At 35.5% G+C, this 19,595-nt stretch overlaps 1 protein-coding gene across 1 annotated transcript in view; it reads left to right on the forward strand.

Moving 5' to 3' along the window:
* SOX6 (SRY-box transcription factor 6) overlaps positions 1–19,595 on the forward strand; it is a 262,705-nt gene that overhangs the window by 200,083 nt on the left and 43,027 nt on the right. The window contains exons 12-13 of the mRNA XM_071558897.1: positions 55–235; positions 2,721–2,911. Of these exons, the coding sequence (XP_071414998.1) occupies positions 55–235; positions 2,721–2,911 (372 nt within the window). The remainder of the gene's footprint in view (positions 1–54; positions 236–2,720; positions 2,912–19,595) is intronic.

Genomic DNA, 19,595 nt, shown 5'->3' on the forward strand with positions numbered 1-19,595 from the left:
AATGATGTGTTCATTTGTCTTTTCCTAATAGTTATTTACATTAAACTCTTGCAGGATGAAGCAGCTCAGCCACTGAATCTTTCAGCCCGACCCAAAACAGCAGAACCTGTCAAATCCCCAACATCTCCAACACAGAATCTCTTCCCAGCTAGCAAGGGCAGTCCAGTGACAGTGACGAACAAGAGTGGCATCCCCAGCCCTCTCAGTGGATCTCTGGGAAGAGGATCCTCTTTAGGTAACTAATCTGTTCAGGGAAAAGGAAAAAATAGGCAAGTTTTCTGCATGAAATCTCAACCTGAACAAGCTTACTTCTGAATTAAGCAGATACTTGGGCCTACATTTGTGTATAAAAAAGAAAAAACTACAGTAAAGATTTTCAAAGAACACCTGAACGCCAAGATTTTACAAGAGTATCCAAACTGATGTGGCAGATATGCATTTACAAAAAATGCAGTAAATAAATATATAACATCAGAAATACACATACCTACAAATACATTCACATAAGTAACTAAAGATGCATGTATAAAACTTGTAAAAGAGGTTTGTATGAATATCTTTCCTAAAGACATCAACTGGGTGTAAACACACAAAGCTAACTTTTGAATTTTGACCTCTGGATTAAAGAAACAAAAATCTATCTTTGCATGCACATAGAGCCTTATTAGATACTATATATGTGTGTGTGTGCGTATATATATATATATATATCTATATGTATATAATTTTTTTATTTTTTTTTTAACAGAGACAAAGGCTTCAGTCCAGCCTGTTTATGTCATTATTTTGTCATGTTTTTAATTATCTGTTCACCTATCTGTCAAGATTTTGTTAAATAATATGGTTACAGTAAGAAATTTTTGACCTGTGTTCAAGATTCTTAAAGCTTATTAAGTGATGAAACAAAATTGGTCTGAAAACTGTATACGAAGACTATCTTAACCAGTCAAGAAACCGAATCAAGAGCTGCAAAATGCAGATCAGCCCTAAAGTTCAAATAGTACATTTTAACAGTGACGAAATACTTACTGCAGGCCACTTATTCACAATCTGTAGCTCAAGTGTACTTGTAAAATATATAGAAACACTTGTGAATAATGAACAGATATGTTAAAGACATATATTAAATATATAAAAATTATATTCTTTTTTCCATTCCCAAACACTTGGGAACATCATGATCTTTGAAAGATACTTTCTTCAGCTGACTCGATATTCTACCTGTCAATCTATTTGTGACTATCACTGCACTATCTAACACAGGAAATTGGCATATCTGTTTGAAGTTATAGACCATTCCACAGAAATGACTTCAGAAGATAGATAGTGCCTAAGGTGTAAATATTTTCCATGTAAAGTCATGAAAACTTTTTGTCTCAACCCTTTAGTATAAAGGAAGAGAGGGAAACATTGTCTAAAATCAGCAAACAACGTAAGAGTTTTGCTACCTGTTTACAACAAACTTAGATGACTGGGAGTCTAAGTTTTTTAAAAAGTCATGCAAATATGGTTCCAAACTTCCTTAGGGCCCAGAATGGAATTAGTTGCAGGCACAGTTCAGAGTTCTGGAGGTTTTACCAAAAAAGAATAGTGATTGTTCTCTAACACATTATTTTTATTTTGGAGAGGGGTGTTTCATATGACAGTTCCCTCTAAAACATCACAGTTTGCTTCTCTTCTTAGGTAGGCCACTGTATTAAATTAACTATTGGTACAAAGTGTGTGAAACCCTTAATCTTAGTAATTTTTATTTTCAAATAATTGAGGGTCCTTTGAGGTTGAATTTGCTGTATTTTACTATTTTACTGAGCTGAACTTCACTGAAATCAAAATAATATGAAAATTATCATTGAAGGAGAATTCTAAATCTTAACCTTAGCCTCATTGTATTTTGGCTTTTTTGGTGGTTGTTTTGAGTTTCTTTTTTGGTGTTCTGTTTTTTGGTGGTTTTTTTTGTTGTTGTTGTTGTTGTTTTTTTTTTTTTTAATAGTGGAATAGAATCTATCCATGTGCCATGTAGAGAATGCTTCCATGTAGGATCAGGTGGATCACAGTTGCATCACAGCAACAAAAACAAGTCACAACATAATTGCTGTGTTGCTCTCAAATCAGAAATAGTTTCTGGGGTACTCATCTTCATGCATGCATTTAAGATGTAACAAGAAGGTTTGTTGGATTTTGTTGCACATTTAAAAGTTTATTCAGAGTGATAGAAGGAAAACTGGCTTTTCTCTACTGATTTAGAGCTTTAGACTCATGTTACGGTGATAACTAACTTCGTCCAGAAAAACTAACTGTGAGTGCTCTTTCTGAAATGGAAAGCTAAATGTCTGGAGTGATGGCTGTCTCCATAAAGAAATTCTAAGAATTGACATGGTCTTTCATGGCCAAGCAAACGAGGTTGCTTTCTCCTTTGTTCATTTATTCCAGTTTAAATTCAGAATACTGTTTTAAAAACATATTTAAGTCCATGAGTATACTCAGATGCCTCCATATTAGGCTACACCAAGACTTCAGTGGTTGTGTTTCTAACAGCAAAAGAAGTGCACAGGCTTATCAGTCCTTTCTGTAGAGTAATTCAGCCTTCAAATAGACAAAAATTGCCACTGCTCCTCCTTTTGGAGATGTTGGTCACGTGCAGCCTTAAGAGTATGAGAGCTGAGTTCTTACCATGGTCAATTTGGATAATAACCTAAATAAAATGTGTTCTCTGTTTATAGATATCCTTTCCAGTCTTAATTCACCTGCCCTATTTGGGGACCAGGACACAGTAATGAAAGCCATTCAGGAGGCTCGAAAAATGAGAGAGCAAATCCAAAGGGAACAGCAGCAGCAACAGCAGCCTCATAGTGTTGATGGAAAATTGCCCTCCATGAACAACATGGGTCTAAACAACTGCAGGAATGAAAAGGTAACGTCTCCCTTTTCCCCACTGTCTGTCACTCACTCTTCTCTTCCCTATGAATAACTTCTTATTTTTATATGAATTTACTTTTTAGAACTATTAGCCATCTCTGATTTCGTGTTAATTACAACTTGACCCTTCACAGTGCTGTGCTACATCCTTCTCTTTGTTTACACGACAGCATTCGAAGCAACAGTCCTGTGCAGTTATGTGATTAAGCTGTAAAGCATGCACGTAGCAACATGGAAATAAATTAATTGAAGCTACCATTGTCCGTAGTCACTAGATTTTGAATTGTTCATTTGACAATAGGTGGATTGATAAATATGGCCCAAAAGGCCAGTTTTGTACTAGCATGGTTGAATATTACAATGCTATTTTAGCTATCTGAGTTTGCTTGAATCTATAGTTCAGGTGCAACAAAGTATTTAGGCTTAGTGCATTAGGCTCTCCGTTGCAATGGGAAATTAGAGGTCAAATTCTTTGTTGAATCTTGGCTGTGGCTTCTAAACACTGAAAGGAAATTGCACACTACAATAAAAGGGCAAATGAGAGAAAGTCACAGAACTGAGAAAAAATAGAGGGCGAGTTGAGAGAATGGAAGTCTTCCAGGTCTTCTCCAGCAGCAGGTCTCTGTACGTATCCCAGAGAACAGTGGATCCAGGAATTGGCTGAGCCATAAGGCAGCCCTTTGGATGAAGAATACTGCTCTGTTAGCTTCCCCAGAGGTGGCTTAGGCTGCAAAAAATACAACACACAAGTTTTTTTTCACCATTGACACAAAATCAGTTACAGGCCACAATACTTATTCCAGTTAACTTAGAAAGGAAAAAAAACATTATCCCAGTATGCATTAAGTCATTGGCAAATAGGAACAGTTATGATGTAATTTAGTAATGAATGAAAGCTGACACTATTAGCCTATAAAGCAACTGGTGTTTCAAACTATTTGCTAAAAACCTCAAAAACAAAAGATAGTTTCAATATATATATAAAACCAGAGGGTAGGTTCTTTGTTTCTTGTGTAAGGAAGCGAACATTATATTATAGTCCAAAGACTAACAGGACTTTTTAGTCCAGGTTGAATATAAGACTCAGCAGAATATTAACTATAACTTAAACGATGAATTTCATGATGCTATGATCCTTTCTCAAACCACAAGGGAATTCCTGGTGAGTAAGTGGATTGTAGGAAGGCACAAAAAGAGAAAGAAATGTAAAAAAACCATTATAGATTGATACATACCTTTCAATCTACATTTTATAGTTTTGTTTGATGGGTTCTTTACAGCACTCAAAATGAGAAAGGCTTAGTGTCTTTTTAAAGGATTTGTTAAACTGTTGCAGGATAAACAATGCTATTCCAAGTAAAATTCAGAGTCTAACAAATAATTATTTCTGCTAGTATTAGTTTAAATGTCATAATTGAAAAACTCATTTAATAAAGGTCGATACTATGAAAAGTATAGAAATTAATAACTGACCAGCAGGCCATATTCAGACAACAGTCCAATTGTATAGTCAGTGTTTGTCTTAGCTAATCAAGAGGCAAGATACTAAAGCCCAAGTTATAAAAATAAAATAAATGTCAGACATATGATCAGTATTAAGAGTTTATAAAATTATGCTTATTTTAAATATATTTTATCAGTTTCAGTGGCCTGACATTTAAAAATACCTAATATGCTATAAGGGCTATTAAAAGAATTCTTAACATTTGATTTGACTTCGAAAAATAAATGTAAAAATGGCATCCACTTACTCATTGAGTCTGTTCCCTGAGTTTTTTCAGTAACATGTTTATGTCTTGTATTCAACATTAACAAGTTTCTATTTCATCTTTCACCTTTTAAAGCAGAGTCAGTAAATATTTCAGTGAATAATCTGAAATTTCTACTTTGTGCCAGTTAAAAGCAAAACACAGATTGATGTACAGCTTCCAGATTGAGGTTATACATCAGGCAGTCTGAGGAAAAAATGTTTTTTTTTTACTTTCAAATATGGCAAAGTGAATTAAAACTCTCTAACAGATACAAACAACATCATTCTGAAATGCCATCTTTTATGAGAAAACTTTTCATGGTAGCAGTCTCAGCTTTTAAAACCTAGGAGTAAAACAACAGCCAGAAAACCTGCTGTTAAGTCTCTCCATGACCTTATACAGTCCTTCTGGGTTTCTTTATTGTAACAGGTACTAAAGAATCACTAAGGCAGGAGTTGTAGTATGTACTGTGGTTTTATCTTTGATATGCAAGTCTGCTATCTTCTCTCCATAGGTGCAAGAGGGAGGGTTGACAAAAGAACAGGATATAAATTAGTAATTTTAAAAGATGATATATCTCCACTCTCATCCTAAAGAAAGTACAAGTATTACCTCAGTAATGAATACTAAGGAAATGTATTTATATTTTATAGAAAGGATAAAATACATTAAAACCAGAAGCATCTTTTGCACAAGCAGGATTCTAGAATACTCTTCCTTCCCTCTTGACCCTCTGACTTTCAATTTTTACATTATGATATGTTACTTTTTCTCTAAAAATGATGGGCAGGATGATCAAAATGGCGATATGGGAAGAGGAATGCTGGATCACTTCAATTAGAAAAATATAATTTTGAAATAATTGTATGCCAAGAAAGCTGTGTACAGTTTCTGTCATAGTCCTAGTGAAGCTTTGATAACAGTTGTAATTTTGGATTGGTTTCTTTTGAAGAATCAGAACCCCACATTTTCAGGACCAAATTTTCAGAAATTGGCTTCAGGTAATTAGACTTGTAGAAATGAGTAGCTTGAAGCTGGCACCAGAAAAAGATGACAAATTAATTGCCTGCAGTTGGTTTGAAAAAAGCTATTGAGTTCTGGTCAGTTACTGGCCTTCAACTTCAGATAGTTAGTAATAGTTTGTTGTGCAAATGATTGCGCTCATAAAATTATGCACATAACTTCAAAGCCTGGGCTTTGGCCTTTTTGAAAATGTGCCATTTAAATCTCAAAAAGCTTTGTATTTGGTTACAAACACAGAATTGAAAATTGCCTCAGTTCATATTTTTGTTCAAGAAAATGACTTCTACAAAGCTTTAAAAGTGCTCACAGAGATTCACTCATCAGAAAGACCAAAACAAAAACAGGCAGCACTTTGGCACAGCCCAACTTTGTCATTTACTAAAGCATTAAGGTTAGTCTATACTTTTGAGATGATACCATTCTGTGGAGTTATTTCAGTTTGTGTGCTGGTGAGGGTTAGGGTTGGTAGGTTAAGCATGCAGCTGCTTACTCGCTCCCCTTTTGTGGGATGGGGAAGAGAATCAGAAGGGTAAAAGTGAGAAAATTTGTGGGTTGATTAGTATAGTTCCTTAGCATAGCAAAAGCTATGCACATAAACACAGTAAAACAAAGAATTAATTGACTGCTTCCCATTGCCAGGCAGATGTTTACCCATTTCCAGGAAAGCAGGCCTTCAGCACATGTGAGTTACATGGAAGTCAAATGCCAAAATTCCAAATGTTTCCCCTTCCTCCTCATTCCCCCAGATTTTATTGCTAAACATGATGTCATATGGTGTGGAATATCCCTTTGGTCAGTTGGAGTCAGCTGATCTGGCAGTATAACCTCTCAGTGCTTTGTGCATCCCCAGCCTCCTCTCTTGACAGAGTAGCATCAAAACCAAAAAAGTTACTGCTGTAGAAGTACAGTTCAGCAATAGCTAAAACATCCCTGTCTTATCAGCTCTTTTGGTCACAAATCCAAAACTCAGCACCATGCAAACTAAATTTAACTCTATTTGAGCTTAAACTAATACAGTGCACACAAGACAAAAGAAATCACTATAACAGAGTTGGTATTTTCTACTGCACCTCAGGTAGAATAGAGCTCTCAAGTGTGGTCTGACTGAAGAAAGGAAAGAGGTAATGGGGTCATTGTTTCACAGAGTAAACAGAAACACTAGAGAAGGGGACAGAATTAGAAAAATGACAAAAAAAGAAAAGGTACAGAGCTTTTGGGTTGTGGTAGAAGCAAAAGTAAAATCATACTAAAATCACCTCTGTTTAGAGGTTGTGAGTTTTTCCCTGTCAAGCCATATTTACCTTCAACAAAATAGAGTACTTAAAGAAAATTTGCATTACTAGAGGTACTTGTACTTATTTTAGTATTTCAAACTACCATGATTGCCTAGAAAATTTGTTTTGATTTAATGATCCTGAAAATGCTATATAATTTATAACTGACATTATTTAAAAAAAAAGGTTCTAGCCTTTTATTATAGAAAGCACTGACAAAGATACTTCAGAAAATCTTTGTATAAAGTATAAGTAGAAATGTGATTGGATAAAAATATAGGAAGTCCAGATAGAGTATATACAAAATTAATAATCACAACATATTTGCCAAGCCCAAGGATGTATCTCCACCTCTCCATTTACTTACTATGAACCATATTCATCAAGACCTGAGAGGATGCAGAACATAATATAACACTTTTATGTTTATATTCCATACCTACTCTTTTGTAGATTTTCAGACAATTCTGTATTTGCAGTAGGAAATCAGAACTAGACCCCAAAATAAATAAGATGAGTCATTGCCTACTTCCTGGGCAATTATGGTACTTTATCACCTCTTCTAATGAGCCTTTTATTCCTTTCTTATTTCTAAATCAAAGTTTTACAAGTTTAATCCATGTAATTTATCCTAATATAGACTACAGCTTGTATGCAAAATGAGTACATTCTTAAAAACATGTAGTATTTAGCCTTGGAGATGTTACAGTCTATTGATCAAATCCATATTTAGACACTTGGATTTGACTTGATAAGGCATAATGACCCCTTTGGAGGTGTTACGGTCTGCTGTATTTAGGGACTGCTAAATATGTGGATTATTGAGACAATAGAGTGTAACAACTCCTCTGAAGCTGTTACACTTCATCATGTATATGAAGCTATTGCACATATATACAAACTTTGCCTGATAAAAACACTTCAGGAAGTCTTTGTAGGAAAAGTCACTAGTCATGCATAATCTCCTTTTGGCTGCCTGTAGGCTGGGCAGTGGCTCCAGCATTGTATTGCTTTTTTCTAAAGGCAAGTAGTACTGGCTTACGCTGCCATCAGTTTTTAACCAGCTTTTTGCTCCCTATACATTCAGAATTAGAGAACAATTGCATGGCGGGAGTCACACTGTCTGTTTTGCATGTGCATCATGTTTCTCAGTCAATCATAAACTGAATCACCTTGTTATAAGACATTTCTCAACTCCATTAAAAAAACCCAAACACTTTTCCAGTGATTCTGTATTCAATTATATTTGCTCCTTTCACTGAAAGTAGTCCTGACTACCTTTAAATTTCGAACAGGACTTAATTGGTTGTAAGGGCTTTGTGCGTTGTTTATAAATCTTTATGAATATGTGGTTTAGATTTGCAGGTAGTGATCTATTCTTATTTGCTTTTGTCTTTTAAGTAAAACTTCTTATATTTTGTTTTTTTTCCCCTTTAGTTTCTTGTAGAAGAATATTTCTACCTAGTAAATAAGAGCTCAATGTTTACATTTCAGTCTGCTGTGAGGCATAACAGAAACTGTAAGCATTTTCAATTGGATCCTTATTTCTGTGGGTTAAATCTTAGTTCTACTTGTAATTAAAGGCAAATGCCTACTAATTAGGGAAAAATATATACCAATAACAACAGCAAATGACTAGATTTGGAAAGTTACTACTTTTATTATGATATTGTCTCCACAGCCATTGTAGCAGGTTCTGTTCACTGTAACTTAAGAAAGGTCCTACCCCCCGTAACTCACTTACACTTAAGTAAAATGTATTGTAAGAATTTAAAATCTATAATAGAAAATTTGGAACTTTATAGAAAGGAGGAAAAGAAAGACACTGATTTACTTAAGGAACTGTTAGTGTGGTTTCACTTTCTTGCAAGAATATAGGCAATTTATTCAACTCAGTGGGAGTGTATTCCATCTGTCTAATGAAGACCCTGATTTCTACAAAGAGTCACTGGAATTGGGAAACTGTTTTTCCTGAGTATGTCATTCTGCTCAGTTGACAAACCTTTCCCTGGGGAGTTTCTGTGACGCAGAAGGTCATGTTGCATAGAGACAACCTCTTTACAGATCCATCATTTTATAACAGATAAATGACTGGTCTAAGTTAAATGCCCTAGAATAGGGAAAAGTTTCAGATACAAATCCCAGCAGTCCTCATAATTCTTAGAAAACAAATGTCCTTTATACTTTACTGCTCAATTTAGTAATCTACTTGTGGCTGTGCATAATATATATAAGCTATGATTTTTATTTTTATATTGCGTGTTCAAGGTTAGCTTCCTGAAGCCATATTTTAGAGTATTTTATTCTGAAAAAACTTTATTTGGAAAAAAAAAATTGTTCCAAAATTGTTTAAAACTTCAGTAATTTTGCAATTTCATTTTTAGGCTTAGGGCTTATCCCAGCTGAATGAAACACGCATCTTCATTTTATATCAACTGTAAAATTTCCTTAAAAATTTTGAAAGGAAAATAGGGACTCAAAATTTTTTTAAGCGGCTGCAATGCAGGAGCCTAAGTCCTACTGAACTAACTGAAAATTTTACCTCAAGGCAGACAAGCAGATTTGTGGTTGCGTACACAGTAACAGTCTATTTTCAGTGGAATTCAGCAGTTTTGTATCTTTCTCTAGCACTTTTTATGATAATTTGGACAATTCAGAATTTCAGCTGATGTAATACTGCCCCCTTTTATTAGAATTGGAAAACATGCTGTGCTTCAAACACTTAGTTTTGTAGCTGGAGAAATTCTGTTTATTTATGTTATTGCTTCCAATATTTGGAATTTCATGCCAAGATAAGGTAAAACATGACATCTATGTACATTTATAACAGTGAATGGGGGGGGATCAGTAGTGATTCCAAGCAACCTTTTTGCAAGGCATACTGTGTGTTTTATGACTGGACTTCTGAGGCAGCATATCCCTTCAGGGAATTCCTTGCTATTTTTTCAAGAAGTTCAAGGTGGTGATGATTTTGGTTTTCATATGAATTTCTTTGTCATATGTGCTTGCACTGCTTTTTTAAATTAGTGTATTCAGAGGATAACATTAGGGTAGAATAAGTATTGTCTTTTTTTGTTTGTTTTTCTGTTGTGAGGTCTGATTAGGAATTAGATGCGTCTTTGAATAGCATAATGTTTTTAATATCACTGAGACACAGATAAATATTGCAATGAATTTATACTTTACAATTAGAACTTTAAATGTAATTTGAAATTAAATCCCAAGCAGAGCATGTTGGAAAAAAAATGTGTCTCCAACTATATCTTTTAAAGAGAAATGTTTCATTTATAAACAAAGAAGGGAAACAACTAATCTGACTTTTGATGTAACCCCAAAGCCTGTAATGCTTTTGTAGATATCTCAGGAAATAAAAACAGATTTAGAAATTGTACCCATACTTAGAGAAATGTTTTATCTGATCTCTATGTTCTTAGTGAGAAAGGTGATGGGAGTTGTAACTGCACATGCTGGAGGGGTCACTACAGTCATAACACTGGTACTCAGGTTATAAGAGTTATGGGAGGAAAATACCAGTGCTAACATTAGTCTCTGCAGAACACAGCTCCATTATCATGGCCAAGTTTATAATGGGAACCAGGTGCAGAAGGCTGTGGGTATAAAATCTTGTCAGATCTGTTCCTCCAACTCAGAAGATAGAAATATTAAAGCTGCTCATGAATTCTTAACTTTCTGTCTGTACATAACAGAAGATACAACCTTTAACTGATCACATGCTATGGCTCAAATACTATTTACACCTAAATATTCACACTCATGCCTATCAATATATCTACTATTTTTTTCAGTCTTACTTTCTGTGCTGTGTATAGAAAGACATACAAGTAATGTATTTGAAATTTGCACATTAAAAATACATGTTCACTGAAACTGTTGAACTGACAGTGAAAAGACAAAAAGAAACAGTGCAAAATCTCTGGCATATGTAGGTCATCTAAATTTACAGATAAGTTAGCTTTGGCACCAGCTTGCTATGCATCCAGTTTACACCTATAGAAGAATTTGCTGTGCAGACCTTTGTTTTTAAGCATTTTGCTCAACTACCTGATTGTCCAGAATTGTCTGTATAAAATTGGTAGTTTGTGCATTTCAGTTCAAATGCATTAGATGTGCAGTTAAATGCTTAGTCCCTCAAATTATGTAGAGGCTGGTTAAAATAAAAACTAAATTATTTTGTCTATTGATTAAATTATCAAAATTAATTGAGTGAAAAATATGCAATCTTTGCAAAGTATAAACCATGGAAACTTTATTGGAACATAAATTAAAAACAAAAAAGTTTGACCAGCCCAATAATGATTACATGTGTAAGAAATTAAAAGAAAATGTACCTAGACATAACCTATAGGAAACATTATTATTTCAATAACTATATACCCATATGTACAAAGGCATATGTGTGTATATACACACAAACATAGACTACATAGTGAATAAATGTCCCATTTTAGGTGAAGTTTTATTTTTTATGTCTTCAGTTCAATCACAAGAGCACTTGGTAACAAAATACTGTTTTCAGGAAAGAAATCAGCACAAACTTTTGTGATCAAGAGCTATTTTTGCATTTGAATGTTGGCTGCTAGAGGTTTTGCCACTACTTATGCTTAACAGTATGCTTGCTAAACACAGTTACACTTTCTTATTTCTGTTGTCAGGGCTACTTGGACAGGTTGCCGAGCTGCAGGTTTTAGACAAATCAATAATAATGTTACTGATAATGATGATGGTAGTAATAATGGAGATTTGCCCCCTTTCTTCTATTGCTTTTTCAGCTCAGGAAAAAAAAGCCAAATACATTGCTTTTTTACTCACATGACGTATTTCCTGTGAAAGGACAAAAACTTTGCCCCATTTTGGTCTTCCTTAAATTTTGGAGCAACAGGAAAGCCCAAAGGAGTAGAATTAGATTAAAATGTATGTCAAGCATGAATTTTGAAAAATTTGCACAAAACAACAAGGATATTTTTTCCCAGAAGATGATGTTCTGCCATAAAGGATAGGGTCTTTCTGATGACTGTAACAGCATAATGATCTTATCTTCCTGTATATAATACATTTCCCAAGCTACTCAGAAGAATTTACAGATATATACTGAAATTTATTAGATGTTTTTATTATGCTTCTCCACAAAACAATAAAGATAGGTTGAAAATTATTGTTCAAACATAAATTTGCTAGGACAGGAATATATTCATTGATTTAAATTGTTGGTCAGAACGGCAGCTGTACAATCCTATCATATCACTCCCTCAATTGTCCTGAACTACAGAATACATTTGCATATTATTTCACACTTAGATACAAGCAGAGACATCCGCAAAAGTTACTGCCATTTTTTTTCCAAGATCTGTGTATTCCTCTAAGCAAATTTGCAACACTAAATGCACTGCCAATATAACTCTCTACTGCAGTAGATAAAGTACAGCAAGGATAAATTGGGATTGTTTCTCTGATACTTCATTACTTTATAAAATTAAAATCGTCTCCTGTTTCTCAAGTGTCATTGGGCTGCATCAATAGATATGATAAACTCAAATACACTCTTTGTTCTTGAGGAATATTTTCTTAGCTGCCTGTTTGTGGGATTATACACTATTTTATGCTGGTTTAGCTGTCTTACTTCAAACAAAAGAATAAGCATGCTAACAGGTAAAATTATCTTTTTTTTATCTCATGAAAAGACTTGAACCAATAACGCAAAACAGCATTTGCAAATGTTTGTTTGAAATCTGATTAATGGAGTTTGACCATGCTTATTCCTTCCTTTGTTTTCTTTTCACAAATATTCATGCAAAAGAGTTTTTATTTCTATGAGTGTATTTACATGTGAACGTGTACATTTGTGCACAATTAGGCATTTACAATTTTTGCCCAAATTGCACAGCCCCTCTTAATAAGAAATGGAGGCTTTGATGCAGCACCCACTGACCAAAAGAGGAATGCAGTATCAGAGAGATCTTCTAGCCCCTGATAAAGTGTCAGTGCTAAATATAGATCTTTACATCAGCTCTCTGAACTCTGCAGCAATTTAATCTAGGGGTGCTGAACTCCTTGCTGCACTATCCCTTACCACTGCCATCTTTTTCCTGCCTATGGTATGCCAGAGGCAGATTCATTGGTTTTTCTCTGGTGTTGAAGCTTTTGAATGCAGGAGCTGTTAGATTGAATTAAAGGCTTTTCATTACCTGAGAGGTCTTAAAGCTGAGAGAATTCCCAGTTGCACCTTTTTTTTCACCCCCAGGTAATTCAAGGCAATGTTGCAATACTTATCATTGAGTAAGGCATTGAAAACAGTATAATTTGTTTTAGGTGACCTGAAGCATAAACCACAAGCAGCCAACTATTGAACAGTTAAGTGAATAGTTCATGCATAACTTTAAAAAGTCGGATTGTTAGAACACTGACACTCATACATGTGTAGAAATAGCTGATCCTCTGGGGGTAGTTTGAAAAGATAAGAAATACTCTTTTTTATTTTTTTTGATAAATTGTTCACTGCACGTAGCTTGTCTATCTGTAGTCACATAATGCTAACTCCATAAACAATTGGAAATATGTAACAGGGTAATAAATGATGCTCAACATCAGATTACTCATACTAAAATCTTGTTCAAGTCATAGTAAGCTGTTTTAATACTACTTAAAACCTAAAGTATGTCTAACCCACAAGCTGAAATGGCCGAACTTACATCCTGAAAATCTACAGACAACATTAATTTTCCAGTATTTCACTTCTATGCCTGTGGCATCTAGTATGATGCAAATGCTTCTATAAGAAAGACTGGAAAGACATATCCAATTTCTGTTCTATTCCACTTGCTGACATTCATTAACTGAGGGAGCACATTGAGACAAGGTTTTGGAAAGGTCTCCTATCTACCTCCACCTGTTCCAAAACAAATTATTAAACAGCCAGTAAGAGAAGTGGACACTTGTTGTTTAATGTCAGACCGGGATGTTCAGTAGCTGGCTGCATGATTTCACTGTTATCTTGTCCAGGGCTTCTTGAGAAAGCAGGCAATGAATGTATTCCTATGTCCCTGGCATTTTCCTTACATCCTTGAGTTCAATTATGAAGTAACAATTTCATTATATCCCTCCTACTCAGATGAACTGTCTTTTTATATACATACGAATTCTTGTCTAGTGCATCCCACTTTCACATGCTTGTTCCCTTCCATTTCTAAAGCACAAGAACACTCTTTGCTGTATTTTGGATGCCAGTACATTTGTATTACATTCTATTTAGAAGCCATCACTGGGAGGATGTGCATTAGAGCTCTACACAAAGTGAGTCACTGACACATCATGTACTGTAAAACTTCTTGGTCTGTCAAAGGTTCTGCAGTTTGCCAAAATGTATTCAGCTGCCAGCTTGCTGCCAGAATTCTGTTCCTTGCCTGATGCTACTCAAGCTCCTTGAATACTCATGAATAAGATTAGTTTGTATGGCTGCACTCTTCCTCCTAAGGGATTCCCCTTTATCAAGGGATTGCCTTCATGACCTTTGCATAACTCCTGTATTTTATTCTTCAATGTCATACTATATCATTACAAATCATTACTATATCATTACAATTGTTGCATTGATGAAGTGTATATCAACTCTTACTTTCCATTCAAAAATAACTCAAAACTTTATTTTTCCTCTTTCATTGCAAGGAACAGGCTGGGTTAGAATATTCACAGTTATAGACTGACACTGTATAGGCCAGGATACCTGTCAGTCCTCTGCACTTACTAGCATGCTCTACTATGCAGGGTTTCCATTCCATTCAGTCCAAAAGTCATCCATAGTTTATCGGTGTGTACTCACTAGCAGGGACAGGCAAAAGTAATGAATTGCAGTATGGGAAATTTGTATGGAATATGTGAGTTATCCTACAAGGGAAGCTGATGAAGTGTAGCTACAGTAAAATCAAAAGTGAGCAATTCAGATCTACATAAGATCCTGTAAGACTGAAACCAGCCTGCACAAACCCTGTGAGACTTAGCTATCAGCCAGAAGCAGCCAAGAGCTCAGCTGCTGCTGGCTGGTAGGGAGGAGGGTTACTCCACAAGAATTCACATAGTAGGAATTCACAGACTCTGCAGGTCATTGGAAACAGCCAGGATAAGTTACTATAAACATGGGACTTGTGAGATTTGGGGGTCTAACCAATTAAAGTTTCTAGCGTGGTGGTGTGTAACTCTTTTTAGCCAATAAGCTGAGTCCTAACCCTATATAAACCATGTGCTATGTGTAATAAAATGTCTTCACTATGAATCTCATAGGTTTGTTCTGTGAAGTCCTTTCTCTCCACCAAAGTTTGTTTACTCTAGTGTACTACTTTCTTGTTATATCGTGATTTCCCGATATCTCCTTCCATGCCATGTCACTGTAGCTACCATATGTGTTATGAGAACATAAAGAATCCAGTTAAAATGGGGGGAAAACACCCAATTTCCATTTTGTGACCCCGCTTAAGTTCTCCTAATATAAAAGCTTTTGTTATGTTAGGGATGCATTTCAGCAGATATGGCACTCTGAGTCAGGGCCTGCATTATTTAATCATCCTTCAACTGTTCTGAGTTTTCACTGCTGCCGTATTAGAAATGCTCCTAAAGTGGTACAGACTGGTGTTTAGGTAGTGGAAGTTCTCTTATCACAAGAGAGAGAGGGAAATTTTCTTTCAGTGTTTGCAATGATTTGCTCACTCAAGTCTTTCCTTTCTTCCTTGCTGCTGCTCTTCCCATACTGCTTAACCTTACCCTGCTTTTGCTGGGGCTCTTGTGTCTCATGGAAACATCCCCATTGCTTGGACCCACACTAAGATGAATGTCACAGCTTAATTACCTAATAGGATAACACACAGTTTTTACATTTGAATTTCCACTAACTTCTTACACTGTAAAGAGATAGTATTTCACTTATTTTTGTTATTTTGTGGATATATTCTCTGTACAACTGTGTTTTTGTTGCTAACTCTACCTTGCATTTGAGTTCACAACTAAGCTAAATACTGACCATTTTCCATAGGCAAAATACACAACTTACCACATTTTTGATTGCTCAGAGTAACAAAGGAATAGAGATAAAATTCAGAACTACACTGTGAGTTAATCAGTCACATTTTTCTTCTTTAAGAATTCTATTTTGTAACTTATGACAGAACTCCTTTAAGATCAGACCGTTTTAGGCTGTGCTTTGATACAAACCAAACAGTTTTAGTTCCTGACATGAAGATCTTTAATAGATTTGAAAGGCAAGAGCTATCTCGGTTCAGCACACTGCCTCTCCAGTGCAAAAAGATTCTCAGCACCTTTGGCTGCAGCTCAGTGCCTGCTCAAGGATGTAACTAGTTGAGCAATTCTGCACAGCTGCAAAACATGGCTTTGAAAGCAAAAAGTCCTCCTTCCTCTTTTACTAAACTGAAACATTTTACTGTGTGAGTTTACAGCATGACCCCACAAATAGCTGAATTGGAAGAGTTTAAGTATTGTGGACTGTTTGTGTCAGGGTCCAGTAGGTTGAAGGGTGAAGGGATAGGAAAGAACTTCAGTGCTGCATGTAATGTCTGTGAAAATGCACTTTAAATGTAACACAGAGTAGGAAATGAGAGTAAGGGAGAGTATCTCAACAGAGCAGAGATAGGAATGTGAATATCCTATAGTGTAAATGGTGGATTTACAAGCAGATAGCTCCAGAGTATATAGCTCTTTCCTTCCTTTTGGCATCATCCCTTTCAGTTCTCCCAATATATAATAATTTGAAATTCCTCTTATGTCTCTGTTTCTAAACCCTAAGAAGCAGCAAACCTGAGCCTTGCTGTTTGCATTCTTCTGATATCAAAGACTCCTATCCCACTGGGGCCCTTAGCCATAGGAGAGGTTTGAGGGAGCAGGAAGAGATGTTTTTCCTTCTCAGCTGCTGCACCAGATTGGAGGGTGGGAAGGGGAAAGGGAGCAGACAGAGTTTTTAATATTCAAAATGGAGACTGGGATGTGCCTGATGCCTGAGTCTGAAGTACTGCTGCTTATCACTACTTTTCTTAGCTGATGTAGCAGTGGGATTGGAGCTGGGTGGAGGTTGGTACCCAAGGATGAGGAGTGCCCATCCTCTCAGGGAGAACCTCGTTCTGCCTGGTTTTGCAGAAGCCCACACCCTAGAGACATCTTGTATGACAAAGAGAACAGTAAAAAGATATGTTTAAAATCTGTGTTACAGATTTTCAGGAAGTGTTTATTTATTTTTCATATAAGCTGAGCAGTAGAATTAGCTAAACAGAGATGGATTTAGAGATCAGCACAATGCAGCAAGATTAAAAAACCCTTTTCACCGGAATTAATGAATTTCAGACTGCTTTTCATAAACTAGTTTTTCAGAAGTCATCTGTGAAGCCTTGTATAAAGAATTTTTAAAGGTAACTTAATGGGATGGAGAAAAGGTTTAAAATTATCTACAGGGGCTGTTGCAGGAGATATTAAATATTGATTTATCTTGGAGTAAGAATCATACTAAAGAGTGAGGCTTGTAGTCAGATCAATTTATTTGGAATACAAACTATATGGCTGTATTTAGTACTATGTCAACATGAATCTTAAACAAGTAGATGTGAAAGGTTGATCATTTAATGTAAATCAATTGGCTTTCCGTATCTTCAATTAAAAAAAAGTCTTAACTATTCAAACTGAACTGCTTCTAAATGTTTCAGGTGGTTTATCTTAAAAAATGCTTCATGTAGTGAGTCCTACTATATCATAACCCTCCTCTGTGCATCTTGTTCTTAATAGGAACAAAAATCCACAGTCCAAGGCTGTTCCAAATCTTAAGTTTTTAATACTTCAAACTCTCTTGAAAACCCAATGATAATCGTTCAAGCAATCTGGCGAATAACACTAAGCAATTTTCTGCTACTTGCCACTGCTACTACACTGCCAAGCTTCTGGTCATAATATAAAAGTTGGCTCAGATTGTTCTTAACCATCTAAATCTGATTATGTTCCCTTTTCAGGCATAAATAGATACCAGTATGCCAGCTAGTGGTACTGTCTAAAATATTTTTCACTATGTATAATTGTACATAGGACTCCAGTAGGCTACCTTTTATCGAAGTGTGACATTAAAGCAGGATGTCTCAGATATTTTAAGTGTTATATTTGCTTTTGTTTGTACTGTTTTCTTTAAACATATTCATTAGACAAGAGCAGAGCTTTTAATGTTCCATGACTGAAAAATCCATCAAACAGATTTATGGCAGAAGCAGTGTGGCATAACAGCCAGTGGACTGGCCTAATGTTCAGAAGTCCTGGGTTGAGTTCTCAGCTTAATCATTGACTTTCTGGGTAACCAGAAGATAATTTCCCCTCTCTGCCTGAAGATACTGTTACCAACATCCTTATAAAAATTATTTGGGTACTACTAATGCACAGTGGTAGGTATTACAATTGTCTACATATACCGATTACGATCCAGAACATTATTATTCTGTTTCCTGCCAGACATAGCTAGAATATACGATCACAGTTATAAAGTATACAAAGAAGAAAGGAAAGTATGAGGCAGGAAATTCCCTTTTGCTCACAGATTGTATTTGTCCACAGAGCAGCAAAAAAAAAATCTTCCACTGGAATGAGACGCTAGAATGTTCCTTCAGTGAATCTCATGAATTTTTCCATATATTTCAACTAGAGTGGGTGAATAAGAATAGGGATTTGCATTTTGGATGCAGAGAGATGTAGCAGGTCCCACTTTACCCTTATCCTGAACATGAGGTCAAAAATAGTCTTAAGTGAGATGTAAGTGGCTAATCTGCAGGTGAAACTACTACTTTTGAAACACCCATTCAAGGTTGATTGTTACAGTATAAAAGCATTTCTAAATTGTCATTGTTGTCTTGAACTGAAAAGTACTTAATGGATATTTCCTGTGGGAAACTTGAAATAAATTTTTTCACAATAGAAACAAAACAAGGTTTATAAAGTCATTCTACAATAAATGAAAAGCTAGAGAATGGATTTTTGCCAGTGGCATTAGTTGTAGATGACTATCAGTTTTGTCTTTGTACATTGCAGCAGTAAAACCACATGATTATTTTCCACCCATAGGTAATTATTTTGCATTAAGGTAGTTTCAGGTGCAAGGGTTCCTGTATTCTGCATGAAAAAAAAAAAAAGGTAGTCTTCAGTTATCCATTTAAAGTATTCTTCCTCTTGCATGATTTTGATTCATACTTCCTGCACGGAAGATCAACTCCCCAGAGATGTAAATCTCGCCCATTTTTCCAGGAAGTATATATTTGCCTGTATTTGCATGTCAGATGTCTCAGATGGAACCTTTATCAGTTGCTCTTTTTTTGTTTGATTTGGTAAATGAGCAACCTGGTCTAGTGGAAGGTGTCCCTAGCTGTGGCAGCAGTGCTGGTACTAGATGATTTTTAAGATCCCTTCCAACCTAAACCATTCTATGGTTCTCTGCAGTTATCATGTTCATAAATCCTGTTTGGGCTGCTTTTTCCTTGAGAATAAATTTTAAAAACATAAATTACGAGCAACTGAATTCTGATTTTATTTGAAAGATAAGTAAGTAAATATAGCAATGTCACTGATGCAGAGGTATCCCTTTGCATTCAGC

This window comes from Pithys albifrons, chromosome 6 (assembly GCF_047495875.1).
Source record: "Pithys albifrons albifrons isolate INPA30051 chromosome 6, PitAlb_v1, whole genome shotgun sequence".
NCBI lineage: Eukaryota > Metazoa > Chordata > Aves > Passeriformes > Thamnophilidae > Pithys > Pithys albifrons.